General features: G+C 36.0%; 1 protein-coding gene across 1 annotated transcript in view; it reads right to left on the reverse strand.

Moving 5' to 3' along the window:
* The window catches only part of PTPRQ (protein tyrosine phosphatase receptor type Q), a 135,014-nt gene that overhangs the window by 32,630 nt on the left and 76,103 nt on the right, over positions 1 to 26,281 (reverse strand). The window contains exons 43-50 of the mRNA XM_027747790.2: positions 18,521 to 18,853; positions 11,949 to 12,070; positions 8,090 to 8,276; positions 5,797 to 6,041; positions 5,111 to 5,177; positions 4,379 to 4,537; positions 2,927 to 3,149; positions 2,408 to 2,481 (exon numbers count right to left, since the gene is read on the reverse strand). Of these exons, the coding sequence (XP_027603591.2) occupies positions 2,408 to 2,481; positions 2,927 to 3,149; positions 4,379 to 4,537; positions 5,111 to 5,177; positions 5,797 to 6,041; positions 8,090 to 8,276; positions 11,949 to 12,070; positions 18,521 to 18,853 (1,410 nt within the window). The remainder of the gene's footprint in view (positions 1 to 2,407; positions 2,482 to 2,926; positions 3,150 to 4,378; positions 4,538 to 5,110; positions 5,178 to 5,796; positions 6,042 to 8,089; positions 8,277 to 11,948; positions 12,071 to 18,520; positions 18,854 to 26,281) is intronic.

Consider the following 26,281-nt stretch of genomic DNA (forward strand, 5'->3'; position numbering starts at 1 on the left):
TAGTTTGGCCTTAAAAAGCAGTGCTTGATGTTAAAGTTTAGCGCAGAAGGCATTGGATGGGTATGAGGAGCCATGGATATCTGAGGAACATATCCCTTGTTTTGTTGGGTTTTTTTCCTGTTACATTTTATTCAGCATAAAAGAAATTGCACTTATTTATCACCTACAAACCAGAAAAAGTGTCACAAATTTTCAGTAAAAATACATAAGCAAATGAATTAGAATATCTGCCTGCCACTAAGTACTGCAGACTTTTCTGATAGAGAGGAGAAAGTTGCCCAGAGAACTGGAGAGAATTGGACTCATTTCTAGTAAACTTGTTTTCCCTGACTGGAACACTATCTTTCCCTTACTGGGCAAAATATTTGCTCCATTGACTTTTAAACTCAGAACATATAAAGACAACTTTTATGTTGCACTTTCCAAAATATTCAGGGCTAGAGAAATAGTACCGGATCCTTTCAGAATATTGAGGTAGTGAATTAGCATTTCAGGGTCTTCAGTACCAGATCATGTAACAAATTTCTAAAATGGATTAGATGAATAAGGGAGCTCATATCACAGAAGATGAATGCCAAGCGAAAAATATGTGCCCACTAAAATTCTTCTGGGTACTCATCCAGTTGTCTTGGGATCCATTTTCAGAAAGTCTGGGCTAATGCTTAGCTGAGTAAGTTTTGGTCTTGAAAATATATTAGAACAGCTTACAGATCTTATTACAGTTTGCTTCAAGAGACATCATTCCCAATTTTGGGGGTATATCAATACAGTCATGAAGGAATTATGTTGTATTTCAGACCAAATAACAGCTGGCCTATTGGCTAGTGACATTAGAACCAGATGGATTCTATTATACAGTATTAATTTATTGATTTATTAATTCATATGGGGCTTTGTCTGTAGCTAAAGATGAAGGGATTAGAGGGTCATGTCCTCAGGTAACCTGCTACTAGGCTCATTGGAATATAATCATGGAATAATTTAGGTTGGAAAAGTCCTTTAAGATCATGGAGTCCAACTGCTAACTCAACATTGCCAAGTCCATCATTAAACCATGTCCCTAAGTGCCACATCTACATTTCTTTAAATTGCCTCCAGGGTTAGTGACTCTACCACTTCCCTGGGCAGTCTGTTCCAATGCTTGACAACTATTTCTATGAAGAAATTTTTCCTGATATCCAATCTAAACCTCCCCTGGCACAAATTGAAGCCGTGTCCTATTGCTTGTTACTTGGGAGAAGAGTTCAATCCCTACGTGGCTATAACCTCCTCTCAAGTAGCTCTAGAGAGCAATAAGGTCTCCCCTGAGCCTCCGTTTCTCCAGGCTAAACAACTCCAGCTCCCTCAGCTTCTCCTCAGAAGACTTGTGCTCCAGACCCTTCACCAGCCATTCTCTGGAGAAGCTCCAGCACCTCAATGTCTTGTAGTGAGAGGTCCAGAACTGCATGCAGCACTCGAGGTGTGGGCTCATCAGGGCTGAGTACAGAGGGACAATTACTGCCTTGGTCCTGGTAAACTACACAATTTCTGATGGAGGCCAGGATGCCATTGGCCTTGGCCACCAGGGTACATGCTGGCTCATGTTCAGCTGGCTGTCAACCAGCACCTCCAGGTCCTTTTTCCCTTGGGCACTCTGTTCAGGGCAGAGTCTTGGGCACTCTTTCCAGGCACTCTGCTCTCAGCCTGTAGTGCTGCCTGGGGTTGTTGTGACCCAACTGTAGGACCCAGCACTTGGCCTTGTTGAACCTCATATCATTGGTCTCAGACTGTGGATCCAGCCTGTCCAGATCCCTCTGCAGAGCCTTCCTACCCTCCAGCAGATCAACCAATACTCCTGCCCAACTTGGTGTAATCTGCAAACCAACTGAGGGTGCCCTTGATCCTCTAGTCCAGACCATCAATAAAGACATTAAACAGGACTGGCTGCATACTGAGCTCAGTGGGAACAGTTCTAGTGACCAACCACCAGCTGAATGTAATTCCATTTAACCACCATTCTTTGGGCCTAGCCATCCAGCCATCTTTTTAACCAACTAAGAGTATACAATACTAGTTCTACATCCAACACAGAAGGAAACAGCAAAAACAGTAGAGCTTCTGGAAGTTCAACAAGCAAAATGAACTATCCGGACAACATGGTTGTTTTATTGGTATAATTGAATCTCTGTAAATGAACTTTGTCAACACTACTTCTTCATTTACCATTCCAGGCTGAGGTAAAATCTCTTGGAAACCTCAAGAGGACATACAAGGCAATAAATATATTTCCTCAGCCATTTTAGTCAAGCTAGGTCCAACAAAAATAGAGATTATTTACTGCATGAAAACCACTGTACCAAAAAGAAAAATGGAATTGTCTAGACCCTTGGAAATAGAGAAATACTTTATTAAATGACACTCTCCTTACCTAACGTTTTGATAGGGTCAGAATAGTCAGAATCTGTAAACTGTCCTTTAATGTTAGTTGCTCTGAACTTAAATCTGTGAAATAAAAGCAAAAAAATTAATGAAATAAAAGTTTATGTGCATTTTCTTAAATATTATTTCACTTAGAAACTAAAAACTATTTTTAGCTTTAGCATAATATAAGTTGGAATCATTATTCACCTGCAAAAGGGACATTATGACAGACATTAAAGACTCTGTCAATATCCTGAATGTATTAAAAAAACCTATGTGAATTACTTGTCTTGAATTTGACTTTATTTAATTTAAGAACTCAGTAAGCACCTTTTGTTGCTTGAAAAATTTTGTAAAAAATTTGTCTCTCATATTTATGCTCAGCCAAAAAAATTTAAAATTAGAAACACATGACGATTATTTCAATCTCCACCTTTTCTAATTAAACTATATGTTTTATGTGTTTGCATAAATCTATACTTCACTTAAATCCTTCTCTTGGACAAACTGAGACAAATGTACTTACAGGTACTGCTTTCTTGGTTTCAGTGGACCATTACATATTTTATCTTGACTGCCTGGTATCATACATGTGGTATCAGCACCTATGACATATATCTCTTCTTTCCCACTCAGAACTTCTTTTCCTTCTACACATGGTGGGTTTGGAAAGCCTTCATTTGTAAAATATGGCCTTGGTCTGTTGAAGTAGGCATCGTACCACTTAGTAACATTCCCATCATGCTGAGCTATTGTCAAGAAAAGAAATAATAGATACAATTTACATTCTAACCAGGCTGTAATTGAAGAAGTTAAATAGGAAAATATTTTTTTAAAGAGCTTAGCATGCTATTGGTGCTATTTACACAACTGAGTCTATAGCTGCATTTGCACTTTTACTATCCACTCTGCATGTTTTGTTATCTCTGAGTAAGTCAACTGAATCACAGTTAGAAAATTTGAGGAGCGATTTTGCACGGGAGCTCTGCCTGTAGAGAATATTACTTGTGCAAGCCACTTGACCTTGAAACTGAGCATGGCTAGCTAGCAAAGACAGTAAAAAGTGTTTACTCAAGACAGTAAAGATTGTTTCATAAATTAAAGCAGTAGATTTGCATAAGTGGATGGTACATAGCAGCTTATGAGAAAAATCTTCAAAATATTGCTTAGCATGGTGTTTGCATATCTGTCAATTCAATAAAATCTTCACAGCAATAGTTATGAAGTAAATTTCTTTAGGATTAGTGCTAAAATGCAAAATTCAGAAAAAGGTGACCCGCATAATGTGAGTTCACTTAATGTGAATGCTTTACTTCTATACTTTGAAACCAAGGAAAATAAGGGAATTAAATTCCTGGAATTTGTCCTTCTTAGGTAAGTAAGCCTGATCATATGATGTCCTATCATAAAACTCCCACTCATATTGGTACGCAATTACTCAAGAGTTTCACAGCAGTGTTCATATGAGTAAATGTTCATCAGTCCGTACAAGGGAATAAACATTCTTACCCACAGTCTACAGAAGGAATTTATATAACTCCCTCTGTCCCCATTATGAAATGGAAATATCAACGGCACGTGACTGCATTCTTTTACAGGCAACACTAATAATGACAGAAGAATAACCTTGCCAAAAAAAGAAAGGTTTCAGATTTTTTAACTTTCACAAATGTCAAATGTTGGGTCTTTCTATTTCAAGGAAATAGAAAATAAAGAAATATAATGACAAAAGTAGGGACTGAATAATATTGGTGGCTTCAAACAGCGTGGATGACACTTAATTGGCAAGCGTTCCCAAAATCCAGCACCCAGGCCATAAGTATTGTGAAAGATACTTTCCTCTTAGTGCTATTGTCACAGCTAAAGTGACTTTGTTAGCTGCTTTCTGAAGTGAAACTACTGAAACCCAAGATAAGAAATAAAAAAGACAAACAGCCTGAACTTTAAAAAGTTTTCAAGAGAACGAATAAAATTCTACCTCCAGCTTCCACAACAAGAATTTGTATCTTCTTGATAGGGCCATGATCATCACTGTAATAACATATTGGCATTTTGATTGCAATTGTTGTAGCTGTGACGAGTAATGCCCCATTGGTATCATAAACTGGTACTGGTTTCTTTTTAGGTCTTGGCGGTTCTGTTTTTAAATAAAGATATACCACAGAGTTCTGTTTTACAATATTTTCACTACAGGTACATTGTTCAGGCACATAGCTGTGTTATGCATGAGAAATCTCCAGCATGTTTTCAGGGATGACTTAATGTTTTACTTAATGTCTTAAGACTGTAAAAACTATATTCTGATAAATGTCTATGTGCATCGGTTTTCAATTAAAAGAGAAAACAAAAAGACTGCATATTAGTTTTTCAGTTAATTTCACTTTTGTTTATTTCGACAACTGTTACACTGCATACTTAGCTTTACCTCTGTCCCATTCTAAGCTGTTCCCTGATGATAATTAAAATATTGAACTCAATATGATTACTTCATTGAGTCTGCACATGCTTTACAGTATTGTTCAGATACAAATAGCAAATGATGATTAATATGCAGCAAAATTGAACACTACAATTCAAGGCTATCAGTTACAGATTCCCGTTCCTACATTATGTGGCCTCTAAATAATAGCCAAAGGCGCACAGCTGTGTACTCAGCAATTTCTTCAGCATTTATGAAGATTTCAGATAAAGGGTATTTTATGAGACATACCTTTGATATCCATGGTTATTTTCAATTGAATTTTCGGCCCCGCGCCAGCACCATTAATTGCATATACCTTTAAAAAAGCAAACACTTGCTTAATAAGTATTTGTAAGATCTTCATATTGGCCAGTTCTGGATATACTTGAAGCAACAATGAATGCCAAAATACTCCTTTTGTCATTCACACTTTGCTAGAACTTACTTTATATTGCTTTACAATCCTAAGCACAGTAACACTTCATCGCTTGTAATGTAGCTCTTAAAAAAGGAGAAAACAAGCCCACTTGAAGAGTTTTAGTTCCTCCTCTTATGCCCCAGTTTCTGACTATTTGAAAGTACTTCATTCACATACTCCTAGCAAGCTCCCCTTGCAGAATCAGACCTTTCAGGGGAGCCGAGTGAGCAATGCAAATAGCGGATTAAGAGAGAGATTTAGTCCTGTGCTTGTGACGATGTGTCAGACCGCTTCGCTACTGCACAGGAACTGGTCAGCTGGACTAGGGATGCGTCCTGCTCCCACTCACTCTACCCTGTTCATTGCTCCCCTCATTCCTCAGACTTGCCTCTCTTTGCACCCCAGCTAACATTCTTGGCATGGAAATCTCATAGTCAGCCAAAGTTTGTGTTCCCCATTCAAACTAATCTCATGCATATCAAAGAAAAAAATCCAAAGCAAAACTATCAATTCTTACGCTGACATTATAGGTATGTCCTCCTTTTAGTCCTTCTATCATGGCAGTGACTGACTGATCTTTTTTTTCAATGACACTGAGGTTGTGGATCTGGATGGCAGCGGGATCATCTTCATTGTAAACCATAGCTTGATACACTTGAATATTTCCATTTGGTTCAGATGGTGGCACAAATGTTACTTGGAACTTTGTTACTTCATCTGGTATCTTCTGAAAAGTTATGTTGTTAGGTGGGTCTTCAGGTACTGAAATAAATATCTCAATGATCCACTTAATCAGTTTACAACTATTACTATTAGAGTAAAATCAGAAAAATTACAAATCATATTTTTTGCACATCGGTATTATTCCATTGATATTTTCTGGGTTTTATTGAAAATTTTCAAAAATTTCTTCTGATTATCTACTCAGAAAGCCTGAAGGCATCATTACACCTTGAAATACATCTGAGGTAAACAAACCCTTGCATGGGTTGACAAGTAAGAAGCAAGTGTCAGTGAGTATCACTTTCTGAAAGCCCTCTGTCAACAGCAAGCTCCCTCCCAACGTATAAACAAGCCACTGTACCAAACAGTCTCTGATTATCATGGCTAACTCTTTAGGAAAAAATTTTCCATTAGCTGATGCCCAGACACAAGCACAACATGCATTTTTCCCAGAGGTAAATTTCTTGTCAAATTCTTATTCCAGTAGCTTATTCTCAAGACAGCAAAGGTATAAATCATTTTCCCAATGTCCCTATCTGAAAGAAAAGGCTGTAACATTCTTTTCAGGCAGCTAAATATTTATTGCTCTACCTGAGCAGACGAGTATGCAGCATGACCTCTAAATAGTGAAATCAACACATTCAGCCAAGGATATAGATGCAGTTGTCACACTTTCCTTTTTTTTTTTTAAACCAACCAACAAATGCTTACTCAGGCTTCACTGGAGCAAGTCTTTGTAAACTGGTCCTAACTCAGCTATACGCTAGGCTGTACAAACCAGATGAGACAGGATGAGATGGAAAAAAGAAAGTTCCTCTCTAAGGTTACTGCACTTCCTAATGTATCACACATTTAAATAAAAGAAAGGACTACCAAAACAGGTATCACAGGATGCTGTCTGTCTCAGGATAGACCCAGTTAGCACCTAATTTAATCTTCTTTAATTTTTCCACAGTAAAAGACCATATCACCTTCCAGGGATATAAACAGGTTATGAAATCCTTAGAATTTAACTTATTAAAGGCACTGGAGAGATATACATATACACACCCATATCGTATCATATGATTAGGGACCTTGGATTTTCATACATCAAAGGAAAGATAAATGATAAATACAATCACTGTGTAGTATGTTTAAATCTGAAATTAACCTGAGTATGTAGCTAAAAAAGTTGACCTTCAGCTGACCTCAGTAGAGACACAGTTGACAAATACTTCGAATGAAACAAAACTTTAATACCTTTTGAGAAAATATTTTTATTCAAAACCAGCAAAGATAGTAGAGCATAACCATGACCTATGTATGTAAAGTTAGGACTGCATCTTCCCCATGTACATCTATTTATATTTTTCTAAGCAAATGACAATCCTGTCTACTTTTCTGTAACACAGTGTCATGAGGTCCTCATAGAGTTCCTTACTCTCTTCTCTCAGTTTTATTTCTCTGAGTAACTTAATAACATCAGAAACTTTTGTCACCTTAATATGTAGCTCATTCTCCAGACTGTTTTGAGTCTGTGGAACAGCTGTCTCAAGTATAGATCCCTGTGAGCCTTCACTAGCAACTTCCTTGCACTGAAGGAAGGAGGAATACACATACTGTGTCCTCAAGTCAATACAGGTACAATTTATAAATGGTAGGATTCATTTTCATTTAGTTTTTATGTGTTTCGATTTTGCACCAAAACCAAGCATGTTGTGTAGAGTTTTCAGTAGTCTCTTAAGAGAAACAGGCACCTCCACAAGGCAATTTTCCCTGCCTAAGAGAGGTATCTTATATATACATGCTAATATAGATAGGACCTCCTTCTTCATTGACTACAGAAATAATCTAGTAATCTAGTAATCCACACATCCAAATTTTACATGAAGTAAGTTAGGATCCCTGCAGAAGTAAAGGTAAATCTTAGTATTCATAACCATCCCTTTTTTGTTGACTGAAATATTTTTAAATATTAAAGAAAAAATATTGTGAGGATAAATCTGTATTAAAAGCACACCTTGTGTTCAAAATTCTCATTTATTTGTCAAATGAAAGAAAAAACTGCAAAGTTTGTTCCATACAAAGTAGAAAAAAATACAAACCTGCTTCAAAAGTGGAGACAATCACTGGAGAACTAGCCTTGCCTTCTAGGAGAGCAGCATTAACATCCCCCGTAAAGGCAATGATTACTACAGAATACCTTGTAAATGCTTTTAAATCAGAAATTTCTAAGACTTTAACCTCATCCTTTGTCTTCAAAAACTGAGCTTTATAGTTGCCATTATCTACCTGTAAAAAAAGAACAGAATAAAAAAAAATGTTACAAGGCTTGAAACACCCAAACCCAAGAAATTACTATTTGAACATCTTATTTAACTTCAGTTCTTCCCCTTTTCTAACTAGTTATGTAGAAGGATTCACAAGAATTCTCCAGCTACCAAGACTAGAAAGCTGTGCTGGGGACTGGGGAATACACTCCCATCTCACCCATGTGTTGCCTCTTTGTCACTTGCTGTAGTATGGGATTAAGGAAAGGGGCTGTTTGCTTGGTGCCATCTTACACCAAGCAGGCATGAACTGATTTGTACACACTGGGCCAGGGGAACTGTAGAGATCTGAAATGGGAATCAAACTAGGCAAAGATCCAGAAGATAAGCAGCCATATAGCAGAAAATTATTTGGAATACAAAAACAACTAGAAAATTGGGCAGCATTATATAATGTGGATACAACTGCAGAAAGTGTAATTCCTCTTGGGATATATTAATAGAAGCCCTTTTTATGAGACAGTGGGGAAGGAGTAATTCTCTCACTAGAAAAGCTGGAAAGCAGAAATATGTCGGGTTCAATCCAGAAAAGGGGGATGGTAGGAGACTTTGAAATATATAAAAAATCATGTCAATAAATTGAAGATAATCCATTGTTTACAGTGTTCATGAAAATAAAAATTTTACTTGCACAAAAAAAATTAGAATTAAAAATTACACAGACTGCAATGATATACCTAACTAAGTAACTAAAATTATGACTATAAGTTTAGCTAGAAACCATAACAATCCATTGAGGCTTGCTGAGCAATTAGAGGGAAAGGGTAATGAATAATTTATGAGGAATACTTTAGGTATATTTGTTTCTGTATTAGAGCAGACTATGGGTTGGATTACATTTTGGGCTACCTATCCTCCCTACATGTCAAATAATCTGTAGTTCTGTTGACAAATCTCCATTGTTAGACTTTATATCCAATTAATCACTTCCAATGGTAGCCTCAAAAAAGAAAAAAAAGGAAAAAACGGGATCTTTTCTAGTGTTTGATCAAGTATCATTTACAAAGTTTTATTTATGTCTATTCCCACTACTTCAGTTAATAATGTTTTTATTATTGTTTCTTCGGTGTGTGATTTGAAAAGAGAATTAGGTAGCTGTACAGTAGTTTTCCCACTGAACAAAATCAGTATTAAATGCACCTGATAAAACATTAGAATAGCTCAAGCATACCTTTTATTTGACAGATAGCCCTATATCCCCACTGAGAATTAACCTGAACTAAACTATCTGATGGATTAAACAGACATTCATTTCCTGGGATAGCCATCAAGAGCTGAAACACTTTCTTCTATTTGACTATCAAAAAAACCTGGCATATAATTATTTATACAATAGCTAAAATACAATCAGCACTACATTATTAAATTTATTTCTATTCTTCATGAAGTTTAATAGTTCAGTTCCATTTGCCTTACTCATTTCCAGGAATATTTTATTCAGGACTATTCTAATTACAGTAGACAGCAAGACAAAGTAAAACATGACTCTGAGGAACAATAATGAAGGAGTATTTTTTAGTTTTTCTGATCTACAAAACTGCAAGAAACATCCTAGTAATTTAAGCAGAACCCTAATACATTGAGTTATGAATACTAATTACTTAGTACATAGCAGAGTGGAAACCTGAATTATTCTGTTTGGTGATCCTATTTTTATAAATCCTTAAAGATACTCAGTTAAAAATAAAAATTAGTAAAGTTTGTGGAATTTGGAGTCTTCATAAAAATTTCCCACTGGGACTAAAAATATATACTAAAATTTTCACTGAAAAAGATTGTGACAGCTTTATTGGCCTTTACGAAGTAATAGATTTGTCTGTCTACCAAATTTCTACAGAACTGACACCTGTAGTTACTGATCATTAGACAGACAACATCTGATTACAAGGAATCCATAGACACAGAGCTGATTACCTGAAATATATTGGGGAAAAAACCCAAACAAACTCACTTTGCAAAACAAAAACCAAAGTCTTCCGAACTGAAGATTTAAAACAGTTTTTTAAGTTCCTTCCAAATGCTGGCAGGTTCACATGGAATAGCTCACATTCCATAGTTCATCTTGCTTTAGGAATTTTACTATAACTTATATTGAAAAGGTATTTATAATATTTTCAGTGTGTAGAATCAGATTATACTCTCTTTATTATTTAGGAATTATCAGAGAGAGAAGAAATTATTTAAATACAAGTGAATTAAATATTAAATACAAAAAAATCAAGATTTGAGAATTGAATTTGGAAGTTTATAAAAACCATGATTTGTTTTTCTGTTAATGCACTACAGTGCTGTTTAGTCAAAAGTGACAGGAACTTTTCACAAGGAAGAAGTCTTCTCTAACTTTATTAAAAGAGAAATAAAACTTGTTATTTAGTTTCTAGTGACCTACACATTGGGCCAAGGAATCATTCTTTCCCTGTAAGTACTCCCCTTGCTGTCGTACATCCTTCGTCCTGCCATTCTACTGCTGTAGGAAGCATCTTCAGAATTGAACAAATTTCTCTCTACATCTTGTACAATGAAGTTAGAGAAAGAGAAAATTGTAGGATTACACATTTTTTAGTCTCTCTTGTAACTTTTCTGAGTAGCTTAAAAATTATTTGTATTTTTTTACTGATCTCCTTAGAAATTTTGATTGCACAAAAATCTCAGTATTAATATGTTGGCATGTCTGTAATTCTTTTGACAGACTCAGAAACACTGAAAATACACACGTAGTCTTACTCTCAGAAAATTAAAAGAACTTTCTACTTAAAGGTCTTAAATATTTTGAAGTAATCTTTAATTTTTATAATTTTTTTTGCTACTATCTAACAGACTGCTTTAGAAGTTTTAAAACCGCAAACAACTTTTCCTGGATAATGTCTGGTACACTATTTCCTATTTTCACTGATAGCCCTGTCTGTATAATTTTTGGCAGAACAAGGAACCTATACCCTACTTCTCATGTGCTTGAACTTGGAAAGTTGCATATCTTGCCACAGGGCAGGAAATTAGGTTTATTAATGGTGGGTTTAAAGAGTTTTGTAAGAGTAGTAGAGGATGAAAAGAGAAAGGCCACTAGATCTTTTCTCTTATGTCAGCTTTTTTTTGTTATAAAGATCAAGGAGAAAGAAGTGTTATTGCTGTGCTACCAAAATACAGTTAATCTGATGGACAGAGCACCAAGTGCAAAGTGGGAAATCTAGTTTGACTTTAAAGTTTGCCCTCTGGTGCCATGTAACTTTGTACAGGTCATTTCCTTTTTGCTAGGCTCTCCACTTTGGTTTGTAAAATCACTACGATGAACCTTTTCTTCCTTTGAAGAAGAAAGAAGTCATTATGGTTAGAAAGAGGTACACTTCCACAAAGCTCAACTACTGTTTTCCAGTGTACATTTATAGCTATAATTTTTTTCTCCAAGAGCTCTTACTAGCACACATTTTTTAATATGAAGTAATTAATTTATCTCCCATTAAGAAATTAATAAATCTACAATTAATTCTTATGTGGAATTTATGTGGAAATAGACACAGTCAATTTTTTTTTTTAATCCAGTTATTTCTGTCCTGTAATTTCTGTAAGGAAACCTGCTGTGGCATTTACATGATCAAACATCTATATAACTACTAACAGTAAAACTGAGTTGCCTTACTGAGGTAACGTCTATGAGGTAGCATGTTGGTCCTGTGATGATGGCAGGTTCACTCCAGCTGATATTAATACTGTGAGGAGATGTAGCTAAAACAGTCACATTTTCTGGAGGACCATCTGGAGCTGTAGAAAAAACTATGCATGTAAATCATGGCCAAAGAAGTACACCAAAAATAACCCAGTAATTTTAGTGGCCAATAGAGATTTGAAAATAACATTTTTTCACACATTTACCTTAACAAACTGTTTAAATAATTATGATTTTTTTTTTTCCTTTTTCATCTGTAAAGCATACCATGTGATTTAGAAACACATCTTTCATTGTAACCACTATGACTTTTCTGGAGTATGAACTGCCTACAACTGCATCTTAAATTGAAATTATAGGATTATTGAATTACAAGTTCTTTGTATTAATTTTACATGACACAAGCAAAATATATATAACTATTTAGACAAATTATATTTGTTTATGTCAAATGAATCATTCAAAGAAAAAGAAATTGTGAAAATACCTGATTTTCTGCATGCTAGAAAAAATTTCCTGCAATGTTGGAGAGTACAAGTAGAAATAACTTTCTACATTTCCTTTCAATTTACTCTTAACATGTTTAGAAATTCCAGAAAACACACACAAAAAAAGTGGTAGGAATAAAAAGAGAATGTTCACATTAAGAAATGGGATTTCCCTAAAATTTCCTTTTGTCAAGGTGATATGTGAATTAACTAGTTATTATTCATGGATAAGAAATTAATGAAACTATAATAACAACACAGTAGTTCTCAGTAAGTATTACTTTTTCATAATGACCATTTTAAATTTCAGGAAAACAGAACTTGGAATAGAAGTGACAACAGATTTGTAGATAACTTCAGAACTTGGCTCCGTGGTGCCTTTTTTGGGGGTTTACTACAAAAAAAAGACAACTGTGGTAAGTATCACTGAACAGCCTGTTACAGAAGCAACAGATTTGGACACATTTCTGGAACCTGGGTTCACGGTGTCTTTTTTATAATCTACCAAAAAATATACATATCAGTTAACACTATGTTATAAAAACATTATTAAAGTGATCATACCTATTCTAACTAGAAGGTGCAGTCTCTTTTCTAAAACAAAATTAATGCAGGAATATGTGGCTTGGTACCATTAATCATTATGTAAGAGGGCTTAATGAGGAAAAAATTGGAGGATATACAAGGTTACTTAGTTTTTTAGGAGGAAAACAGGGTAGGAAAAGGAAAAAGAACATGGAGTGAAGTATGTAGCTATTGAAATTACGTATGAAAGATTAATGAGGAAAATAATAAAACTTTACACTACAAATTTGGCACCATGGCTGCAGAATAAAACAGGAAGATTTGGGAGTAAACAAGGTGCTATGATGAGTTTAGGGTGTTAGATATGGGAGTTAGATTGCTGTGCTGGGATTAACAGCAATATACAAGACTTCTTTATAGGCAGGATCAAATTCAACCATTGGAAGCAGTCCCCAAAAATATTGAATAGCATGGAACAACTGAATGAAGAGCGTAACTGAACAAACTGTGAGAGCACATGAGGGGTGGTGAAAGGGGAGAGTGCTCAGTGAAGGCTGGCTGTCAAGTGGGAGCTACAACAGATAAAACAAAAATACAAGGGCAAACTTGTTCCCTGAAAATTAGAACAAGCATAAATAAAGTTTATTTTCAGGTAATGCATGACAGACTTGTTGCTCAAACAGTGTCAGAGTAAACAATGCTTTCAGTAACTATGGCAGTGGTATTTATTAGCTTTATTGCAAAATGAAATGTCTGGAAAAGAGTATAAAATTGTATTTATAGCTTATTGAGCCTTAGTTTTCAAACCAAGCAAGATTCCAAAGACAATTTTCCATTACTTTTTACAGAACTAATGGAGCATTTAATCTCAGAATTTTTTTCAGGGGTCACTTTACATTTATGCATTAGACAACAATGGTGTGAAATAATTTTAAGGCATAATCTAATCTACCAATTACCCAACCATATGGGTAATTTCCATATGTAGTTTACACTTGATGCACTTTTTAGATCTTTGTAATAAAATTTAGATTGAATATGTTATATTTAAGATACTCATCTAAAATACATCTAAGGATTAATACCTGGTTAATTTTCACAATGAAAAGTAAAATATCAGACATTAACCAAATCATACTAAAATGTAGGAATATTTTCTAAAATAACACGTATAATTAGAAAGAAAACTACAAAATTAAAGGTGTCTAACATGTCTCACGTCTTACAAAAAAACATCTTTTTTAAAACTGTGTTTGATTTTAGTGGATAACTGCCATATTCTGATATGGGTTTGCTTGTGAAATTAATCTAGTCAATATGAGGCCATATCACTACACTCTTTCTCTTATAAATCACAGCAATTTACTCAGTAGAAATGACCTAGTCTTATTCTCTCATTCCCCCATAATCCAATCACTTCCTCTCATAAGCACTTTTCTCCTGGTTTTCACAATAATGCATTTTCTGTAACTAATAACCATCATTTCCTGATTATCATGCTTCTATCCTTGCACAGGAATGTGGGTCTTATGGAGGTCAGGGTCATCTTTCCCATCCATCTGTGTCCTGGTGCTAAGGCAGCAGTTAAGCGTGTTAGTTTGAAGATAAGTCTGGATAGCCCATCATCTAGCATAATCCTCAAAAATAAGACTGAATACTCCAGTTTTCTAACAGAAATTCATGGTTGCCAGTTTAGTTAAGATCAGCTCTTTTACCAACAAAAATTAAATGTGTGTTTCAGTTATCCAATTTTATAATCATCCAGGTTACTTTTACCTATATTTAAACAGCTATATTAGGCCATATTTACTTTCCAATGTTTAGTTCTGAGGAAATGAAAGGAACAAATTAAAACAAGTTCTCTCAGGCAAAACTTTCCAGAAGAAAGGGCATATAACAAGACATGAAATCTCATTACTTTTCATCACACATACTTTTCATCTTTAATAGTACCAAGCAACTGGGTATCAGCAGGGATTGGGAAAGAAGGTGCTGAAAAGAGAAGCATAACCCTCTGCCCCATGCATCTATGTCCTAGCATTCGTGGGATAATCGAACATCTGGGGTTTTCCTTTGTACCTCAGTATATCCTGGCATTAGGAGACTTGGCAGTTTACCAAAAAGCATTGCATTGTGTAACTGTACGAGATCCAAAATGAGGTCAGTGATCTCACTGTCATTCATCTTCCATCTAACACTGACCGTCCAGAATTATTTTTCTCTTAGAAAACAGAAGTTTGGCCTATCTTATTCTCCTTATAAATGCAAAAGTGAAGGTCAGGGTAAGTGCAGGTGTGAGCAAATAAAGTTTCCTTAGCTATGTAAAACATTTCTTGTCCTTTCCCTTACTGTGAGTCAATACTGTGTTATTATGTGCTGGTAACTATATTAATCTAAGTTATAATGAAAATATTTAATCTTGCAGACTAGATTTGGCTCCTGGGTAATCAATCAGGTAAGTAATAACAGTGCCATCAAACTATTTTATGAGACAATAGGACAATCCCTGTGAGGATAATCTGTAAGACAGAAGGCTGAATAGGTTATCTGTGTGATGTGAGAACCAGACTGTACTGAACAACTTATAACATTTTCCATGGAGTAACTCTATAACTCTCAGTACAGAACACTGCCATTATTTTTTGCTTGAAACTTGCAAATGGGTTAAAGAATCTTAAAAAAATAATTCCTGTAGCCTTACAGTTGCCTTCATAATGAAAAACTGAAACAAACAAGCAAAGATCCTCACCTTAGTCACTGGATATTCAGAATTATTATTCTGAATAGATATTTATGCTCTAGCACAACAGTCAAATCCTCAGCACTTGCAAAAAATACTCAGGATTTCTGTTATGTAATTTTTGCTGCTGTTGAAGTTTCTTTTCTTTATATTCTGGGAAATTAGTTTAACAGTTTTCATCTTAAATGCTGTAACTTCCTGAATATGAATATAATACCTATAATATTTTCTTTAGGTTTGAGAGAAACACAAATTTATGAGAACTCAATGAATTATGAAGAAAAACATTTGACAATTATTTCACAACCAAGGTAACTTTACCTTCAGGAGAATCAATGCTTTACAGAGGCATTTCTTGAAAATCAAGTAAAACAGTGGCTAACTTCTGCCCTCAAACCTGCAAACACAACTCCCATTGATTTTACAGGCTAAGTACTCAGGGTATTTTACATAGCAGCTAAGCACCCTTAAGCCCTAACAGACCATGTATATTGGCTGTGTATCAGCAGGCTAATCCAGAGGATGCTTGGCCCTGTCCACGAGGGAAAGGAGAGGGGGATCAACACCTGTTCGCTGGATACATTCTGCAAGGCTGCCCAGAGTACTGAGTCTGTTTGGTTCATTCTAAATTTTTCTTTCCTGCTACAGATTTTGCAAAAGACAGAGGGGAACTAAGGTTTTCTTTAGTCTGTTTAACAGTATTTCTAAAGTCTAGTCTTTGCCATGTATGAAGTAGCTGGAGAACTGTCCTTGCTAAAGATCAGCCACTGCTCAGGGAGGCTCCCAGCACCACTGAAGTACGATGAAGTTTCCAGCTGGCTACCCAGCTGTGACATGTCAGCCTCCTCTTTTTTAACTCCTCAGCTGATTGCCATTATACCAGGAAAAAGACCAGCACCCAGCCACAATATCTGAAATAGTGCCCATGCTTCCTTGACTCCACAGAGGTGTGTTTTATAGGCAGCTTATCTCCTGATGTGTCACCAGTTTAGCTCACAGGAAATTTGTTGCTGCCTACTTCCCTCATCACAGACACAGCCCCAAACACTTGGGCTGGAAGAACAGATGGAACTTTTTAACTTCTACCCCACCACTTTAAACTGTCTAATAGAGCACGCAGAGGAGCTACTGCTGAGAATGACACTGTATTGGCATGGAAAGGGCCTGTGCAGTCTAATGAGATTTTTATAATTTTAACTACCATCTTCTCAGTGGGACTGACAGGAAACTAGTTCTTTCTTAAAGCAAATTATCACTGTCTAGAGAGTAAATAATAAAGAGGATCCTAATTTTATGCATTTATATGTGTTTTAATTATTGCTTTTCTGTCCAGCTTTAATCCCCCCTTTTCTAAAGTCAGTAACAATTTTTTGAAAACAAGTATTTGCGTATGTCAGCAACTAAATTCTATCAATTTAATGGTAAGGCATCTCCCTAGACCTTCTGACTCAAGAGTTGCACAACTTCTGTTAGTTGTTTTCTGCTCCATCTGGGTTTATTTGGGTTTTTTTTCTTCTCCCTCAATTAAAATATTGCATTAATTTACAGGCAGAGCATCCCCATAAGAGTCACTGGACAAAGGAAGTACATACACATGAGAATGACTCTGCAGCTGATTCCAGTACTTCTCAATCCAAAGGACTGCTTCTGTGCTTTACATGAAAAACGGGCTGTTATGATGTTTACTATCACGGTGTCCAAATCTCTTTGCCCTTTGGGGCTTAGAATTTCTCTATTTCAACTTCTCATCTGCAAATGAAGGTGACAATATTTGCTTTCCTAGTAGAGAAATGTGAGGTATTTAAAAATAGAGGGATGTACTATTGTTCAGTGAGTGCACAGATACTAAAAGGAGCATTACATAAAAGCCTCCTGCATTCACATCAAATGATTTTAAAAACATGAGTGGAACAAAATAAATATGTGGACCCTTGAGTAATCCCTAGTACACAGCTGTTAAAGTCCTTGGTATCTCCATTATTATTATTACTTTGTGCGGGGAAATAAGTGAAGGAGCTGTGATTCAGTCAGAGGCTGGATCTCAGATATTATCTGACCTAGGATGGCTGCAAACTGGTAGGGAAGGTCATTTGTCCCCATGACAACTGCCTAAATAATACATGTTTCACATCCCCTTCTCTCAAATATTTAATGACAACTTATCTGTGACAACTCTTCTCTTACTTGGAATCTTCAGTCCTCAGCTGAGGCATGAGAGTTCTAATATGTGTCATGGAAATCCTCTACAAGTTACATGGCTACTCTGATTTGTAAACTCCATAGGTGTATATGGTCTTGGAAAGAAATCTCTAATTCCTCTGAAACTATTGCTTAAATTCTATTGCCAAGAACATACATCAGAACTTCAGGAAAGTGTTACAATATTGATTAACAGACTTTCAGGCAAAGAATTAAAAAAGGAGTACTTTTCATTGACATGCCCCACATGTGAAGATGTATTGAAAATGGCATATCAACCCAAATTAGCCAAAATTTAGACTTACCAAGTCTAGATGTGGAGTATTGCTAAGGATTGAAATTGGTGCTAGGTAAGCAGTAAATAAAATAGAGCATACAAAAGGTATTAAAATATCGAGAAGTGTTAAGTATGTATACCTACCACATGATTTATATCATGATGTTTCAGAGTTGAAGAGTTGAAATAAATCCTTATTAACTTCACCAATATTGTAGGTCTATGAAGAAATAACTTGCTACCAAGTGTTCTTGCTTATTTAGGTGAATATCACATTGTTACAGCATTATGAGACATGGGAGATATCCTTACTTACAGCCAGGAAGTGTTTGTGTTGAAATCCAAGGTGAAGAACTGCCATAACCAACACTCGTACTGGCAGCAACTGCAAATCTGTACCATCTGTATTTTTTCAGTCCATACACTGTGTCTTCTATCCAGTCATCCATCACATTTTCATATAAATATTGATGCATCTCATATTCAACACATTCCTTAGTTTCCCAGTCACTGCAGTGGACAGACTGTAGCTGTGTGGTAATCTTGTAGTTTTGAAAGTAGCCAAGGATAGATTTTGGTGTTCTCCAATTCAAAGTCACACTTGTTGATTGCACATTGGAAAAAACAATATCCCTGGGAGCACTAGGAACTGCAGATTAAAACAGTTGTAAAACATCTTAATTTGAATGAAAAGTGATTGCAACTATAATCCTTTTATCAAGTGTTAAAAAAACCATTTTTATAAGCGTGTCTAAAGATGAAGATTCAACTTCATATGGTTAACAAGAAGCAATTCCACTGGCATAAATCACACTGTACATATATAGGTGTCGTACATTTACAATAGTTTTTGAAACAAAAAATAATACTTTCAGGTGTGGCATGCAGGGGCAGCTTTGAGAGCTGTGACATTCCTGTTGCTACATTTGGGGCTATGTCTCAACTGAGGGAGGGAATATCAAGCAAAGTTATTTTTGGCCTACCCATAGCATCTTTCAGTGCAGTTGCTAACTGGGCTTCTTCACTTCTCACTTAGAAATATTCATTTGTCTCTCTCTCGGTAACATATGAAATCCTCATGTAATACCTCGAGATTACATAAGTCTCCTGTTTCACCTTCTGAATGGAAAGTATCAATACACACAATATGTTTTCCTAGCATTATATAAGTGCTTTACAAGTTGTTCAGCAAATAACTAATTAAAAGAACACTGACAGAAAGAGCTGAATACATCATAATATGGAGCAAAAAAAGAAGAAATTTCCCATAAATGCTGCTTCCATACATCCTTTATTTATACACATAGGTATATATGAGTATACAGGTTATATTCATGTCCATGGAGACAGAAGTACTGCATGTTATGTACATACATACACATGTGTACACATTTACTCTATCTATATTGAGCCAACAGTGTACTCCCAGCTCTCATAGACTAGATGCAACATATGGATTTGTGCTATATCACATAATCATACGGTAAGCTAATATTATCTCTAAGACTCTGTAAGATAATACCAATACTCTCTGTGGCAAAAACTGCGCTGGCCAATCAGCTCAGAAATCATTTTGTGCACTTAGCTTTAAAGAGTGCTTTAAGTCTTTGGGGGAAGAGGTATCACTGGTCAAAGAAAAACACATGATACACCCTCAAACTGAAACTGAAGAAGTCCCAAGGCTTACATAAAGAAGAAAAGAATCCCAGACCAACATTACTGGGGAAGAAAGAGAAAACCTTCCTTTTTCTTTTTTTTCAGCCTTGTGGGAATATCTGATCTCTGCTTTTTTTTCTGCAACAATTTGTTTGTTGAAATCATCAGAATATAATAAGCTGAAACTTCTTCAATAAATCTGAATATTTAACAAGAAGTGTAAATTATGAGTTAAACCAAGCTGTGATGGTGAAAAAGTTGAGAAATTAAAATCCCTTGAAATGAGCCCAAAGCAGGTGGAGTCTGCAGGAGTGGGACCAGACAAAGAACCGTGGGCCCTTCCCCTGTCCTTCCACTCAGCTGTCACACATAAGTCCACAACATCACAGCATGCAACAGCCCCATATGCTCCCAACCTGCTATACACTAGCCAGACACAGAACAAGAACAAACTGACTAAGAAAAAGTCTTCACCAAAGACAACTTCCATCATTATAGCCCATGCTATCAAAATTAAAGTTGTTTTGCTCTGCTGTTATTAGCATAAAGATAAGTACAGAAAGTCGTAAAAAAACCCAAAACATGCAGTATTATTTTTGCATGTGCACATATTTGGAGATGTAATACCCCGCTTATCCACTTTCAAAAAAAAAAAACAAACACTGCAATATTTTCATAAAAACTCTATAAGCTGTAATAGCTGTTTGTCTAAATTACAAAAAAGGGCTTAATTTGACCTTTAATTAGTGGAAAATAAGGGCAGAGAAATCCTAAATTGCTACTAGAATACAGCTGTATCTTTCCTCTAAAAATCCTTACTCTATTGTAATATAAGCTATTAATATCTGCTAAGACACTGCAAAAAATATGAATCTTACACACTGAATTATGACAACAATAAAATGTGGGATAGAATGGATAAAACTATTTGAGTGAAAAAAAAATTATCACCCAGTCTCACTCTGAAGTTGAGTTAAAGTATTTTAAGGCCCAATATGATGTCTTCCAGGAATTAAAAATCAAGTCAGAAATTCCAAAGATATCAGAACAGGTAAAAATAAAAAGAATTTAAGAAAATTAAATTCTCTTTCTCACTCAGAGGGGATTACTACTCTTTTTTTGATAAGAAATATGACCTCACCTTCCCAGACATGACTCCAGGAAATCTTGCTGTGATAAGAACAGCCATCACTGGTGAGTTTGGAATAAAAGTGTGAAAGTATGCAACATGGAGATGGAAACAATTGGCTTTAATGCCTCTCAGTCTCCCATTACTAACTTCTATCTGCTGAAAACTTATTAGTGGGCTACTTTCCAATACTGAAACAGGGGCTTGTAATGAAGTAGATAGTAACTGGTTGCTTGCTGACTGTTAATAGGAAGTTCATACGGAAATATATACCTTCACTTGCTTAAACATGCAGCTGGTAAAGCCATGGCTGGCACAACTGCAGTCTCTGCACCTAAAACAAGGCAGGTTAAAGAGGCTAGTCACAGGTATAAAATGAGCAGTGCCCGTGTTCTAGACAGCATGGTGGGCTTTCCTTCTTAAAGACAGTACTTTGTTCCCCTAGTTTCAACACAGAAGACTTCAGAAAGAACTGAGAGTTAGCAATTTAGAGGGAAAAGATGCTTGGCTTTCATAGAACTAGAAATTATATCAGACTAAATGAGAGTGGGTCTGATTTGTGGGCTCTCCTGCAGACCAAGAGAAGTCTAATAAATCCAGCCTCCATGAGCTTTCCTTGTATTTGGAGAAGAGACAAACTGACCGAGAGTGGGGGAAAGAATGGAAGGCTGAGAAATTATTTCTCTTTCTATCCATACTTTTTCCCACTGACTACAAAGGGAGCTCATACACGTTACCTTCACAAGGCTGAAGGTGATGTCTGTGATTATCTGCAAGTAAAACTACATGAAAACTATCGTTTTTAAAGATAAACTTGCAGGTATCATCATAACAGACAGATTAGACAACCATTTCTTCTTTCAGACAAAAGCTTTTGTAGCTATTTAATGTTGTCATTTTTCCAGTTTACTAAGACGCATACAAACAAAATATTCTGAGCCCACAAAATAAAGGGTCAGTCAGCAAAATCCACAGTAAAATTTTCTCTGCCAGTGCCTAGACAGACCTTTAAAATGAAACCAGAGCCTTAAACATTATTCCGTTTAAAATCAAGATCATTTTATCTCCTTGCTTACATGGACATATCAAATATAAATATAATCGCTCATTAGGACAAATGAAAAGATGTGATCTGAATCTGGAGCACATCAAAGAAGTTTGAACCTAGGGCCACAGTGAAGAGGAGTGACACCCAGTGGCACAGTATCTCTTGCACTTGATGACTGTGTTCACAGACAGTTTCAAGACAGCTATGCTATTGGGTTACAGATACAAAGAGGATTACAATTACTCTAGCATGGAGAATCAGATTTCCATTCCTCAAGAATGACTAAAATTCCCCCAACTTTTTCTGTCCACAGATGGTACTGATTTGAGCAAACCATTCCATGCTTCCTAGAGTAATCAAGCAGCTTGTTTAAATTTTCTAAACATGACTTAACTATGATGAAATGATCACTGTTCACAGTAAAAATTATCGAAGCCAAAAATTGTGTCTGTCAGCTACTATTTCAGATTACACTGGAACTATAAGATACATAAAGACTTACGTATCTGCTTTTATACACTGCTGCTTAGACATGCTCCTAATGGGAACTTTACTATTAATCCTGATTTTCAGGGAGATGCACTGAAAGATAAGGCATGAAAAAGGCTGTGCTTCTGGTGTTGTAAGAAGCTAATTGCTGAGGACTGTGCCCTGATTAGCATTCTTGCGCTAATCCCATATTTAAATTTCTCAAGAATCCTACATAGGATTCCTTAAGTCTCATCACATATCTGACAGTCTTTCCCTATTGTATTTTGTTGCATTTGCTATGATTCCACTAGCTCTGGGAGTAGGGAGTTTTTCTAAGTCTGAATCATTTGGTGCAATGTACCCTATCTAATTTTCCATTTAATAGCTTCTAATTCAGCTTCTGAAAAACAGTCAGGGAGCTGGCAGAGACACTAGCCATGAAATGCTGGTGAATTCAGTTGCTGGACTGGAAGAGGAATGAGGTATTTTCAGGTTCATCTACCATTGTTCACATAATGGCTAAATTTCAATGAAAAGTGCCTGAAGCCAGATCTACACGGGATTTTAAGCTCCTAAAAGTTATTTACGTGCCTGAACTCCTACTGAAGTCGACAGGAAGCTACGCACCTCAATAGAAGTTACTTTCACAGATCTTGGCCTTGCTGCCTTATTCTTGTCTGGTTGCAATGCTAATCAGCCCTTCCAAAACCGGTAGACTGCTCTGAGATTAATTTTTTGAGAACCTAAATGAAAGGAAATTCCTGGTAGAAAAAGCACTGGTACTGTGCAAAGACTCAGATCAAGTTGAACTTGGCCAGTGGAACTGGTTTAAACTAACAAAAACACTTGCTAGAAAAAATCTTATTCACAATGCAAAGATAACCTAAGGGCAGCAAAGGACACACACACACACAAATCTACTGAGAAAAGAGAGGTTATGGCTTTCTGTAAAGATTTCTGTGGAAAGCAATGACTACAGCTGCACAGGCTGAACAGAAGAGGGTAATATGATACGGCATAGTTCCTAACAAAGTTAATAAAAAAAAGTCTGCCTACAGAACAGCTGCTTGTAGCTGGAGTTTGGATTAAAAGAACAGAGGCAGCCTAGAAGTCTGTTGGGTGGTATTAAGAGCATGAATAGGAGGAAAGTGAAGAACAAAATAGAACAGACAGCAGTGGGCACAGACCAGAAAAAGCCTTCAGAAAATGGAAATATCTGAAAAGAAATATTCTGTATTGATTATCTCTATTGGATTTTGAAAGTTTGGTTACCAAATAAATTCCTTGGGTTAAGCCGTTAACCCTGATCGCACCAAGTACTAGGCTAGTATAGACTGCTATACTAGATTAGGGGGACTCATCACGATATAAAGTCCTGCTCGGTATGAATAAGTACATCATGAATAGGCCCCAAATTATCTTACTAACATAAAAATACAAAAAACCTGTAGACTATTTTTCCCATGACTCAGAACTGACATTATCAGACATGCTTTAGAGAAACTTGCACAGTTGCTCGTAAAAGAGCCTCTGTGGACCATGTTTCTTAGACCTTAGCCCATTAGAAAACTCAGTCCCTGACTGTGGGATCTAAGCACTGAAAAATCAAATCCTACAAATCTAGGGAGAAATGCACTCCTTTAAGCTAAAAAGAGAAGTGAAAAGCTGTCCGTACTCAAGTCTTGAATTAAATAAGAATGTTCAGTTTTCCATCAAACTCAACCACAGCCTACTTTTCAGTAAACAACGTATTTGACCTGTAAATGCTTTCTGTGTTAACTTTGTATTATATGCCACCACCATTTCTTATATATTAATGTACGGTTGCCCTAGTCCCCACAAAAATACTCCTTCATCTATTTTTGTCAACCTGCTTATAAAAATAACATCATTACAATTTCACTGGCAGCAACTGAGTGATCATTGCATTTGTCTAGTGAAGATTTGCCATCCGCATGAAAGTCATTAATTTAAATTTGGACAAAACAACTAATCAGAAAACATGAAAAAAAATCCACATTACATAAAGAAAATTGAGTAGGGGAAAAAAATCAGTGATCTTGGAAAGAAATGTTTCAAAGATTCTTAGTCACGATTCACTCTGCAATGTTTTGATTATTTTACTTTATAATATGTTTGGAAACATGACTTTTCAGCACTGATTGAACATGTGAAACACACTGCTCTAATCTGCATTAGTGACAGGGGACACCGAAGCTCTGCCATTTCCAATACTGTGGCTCTGCAGTAGGCTCATTCCTCAGGATACCCAGGCCAACATACTGCACTGCACATCATGCTTGAAGCCCTAAGAACCACTTTAGGGTACAGGTTTAAATATTATTCCAGTACATCCTTTTCTTCACTGGCTAATGAGGAAATTCATGTAACTCCAACTGAGAGATGTCATGAGCTGCCATATACTAAGAAAAGGATTTATGGTGAAGGAAACAGCATTTCCTTGGATATCCAGAAGGCTTTAAGCCCCTACTATGTTTTGTGCTCCTTGCAGGTCTTGATGAAAAAAATCCCACATCTCCATACTGGAGATACAAACCCAGAATCTTCAAAGTTTCCCTTGTGCAGAAAGTAAAGACATTTTGTGCACACATAACAAAAGATGGTGTTAATTTCCCACCTTCACACCAAAAGACCTAAGAGACCTTCCCATTACCAATTCTTTTAGGCACAACTCTCCTTCTTGCACAAGGCAGACTTCTGTATATAGCTACAAGTTAGTATTGGCCAGCAAAATTAAGCCCAGACTAAATTTAAAAATGTTTCCTGGACAGATTTCTATCCATATTTCTTTTAAATGTAAGCTATGAATGAATCTCTGTTTAGTAGAAAACAAATGGTAAGAACTGTCACTAGAGTACGAAGGGGGCCTCAAACTCTTCCAAGACTTTGTGGTCAGTTATAATACTAAATATTACTAGCAGTAAGGGATGGGGGGAGGGGAGATGTGTGTCTTAATACTATAATCAATACAATTAATATCCTCAGAGAATAATGAAAAGCCTATAAAGAAAAATCTAAATTAAAAAAATTGAAGTAGAAGCAGTTTTCTTTATATTATTCATACTTTGAACACACTCAAGTGGCTTTTTAATTATTCTATTTTTATTGTCAACTGAATGTCCCAGACTTGTGAGTTAACTGAATCTTCACAGCTTTAGTGTTCCTTTTGGAGAAGTTTCCTACCACTTTATGGCTCTTTCTCCCCCTAAAAATTCACTCAACCTTAAAAAAATTGCATTTTAATATGTGCTTTATCTTGAAAATAATCCAAGGATAGCTATTCAGTCATAAAATCCTAACTCAATTATGCATGTGTATGTATAATATATTATCTTTCATATCCTTTATAATGTATTTAATCCTTTATAATATATTTAATCACAAATTAATACTACCACTACAAAGCTGACAGTTTTTATAACATCATGCGGCCTGGCAGAGGTGGTATACCATGACAATGGAACTTGACTGGGTACAAAACACTACTAATCTCCTCATAAATTTAATCTTCATGATTCATGTTTAATTGTACCCAGATATGAACAAATTTACCTCAAAAAAAGGCAAATAATCTTGCTAAGAATTTAAAGATCAAACACTAGGCAGTGGGACACTGAGCCAAATTCGATTTCACTTTATGTCAGAAACAAATGCATTGACAGTGACTCAGTTCTGGCTACATATTCTGTGACTAATCTTAGGACACCATAAATAAGAAGCTGACAACAGCTATTAAACTGTTTCCATTCCCA

The sequence above is a fragment of the Pipra filicauda genome, unplaced genomic scaffold, assembly GCF_003945595.2.
Source record: "Pipra filicauda isolate LSUMZ 115617 unplaced genomic scaffold, ASM394559v2 scaffold4_size7858003_pilon, whole genome shotgun sequence".
Classification (NCBI taxonomy): Eukaryota; Metazoa; Chordata; class Aves; order Passeriformes; family Pipridae; genus Pipra; species Pipra filicauda.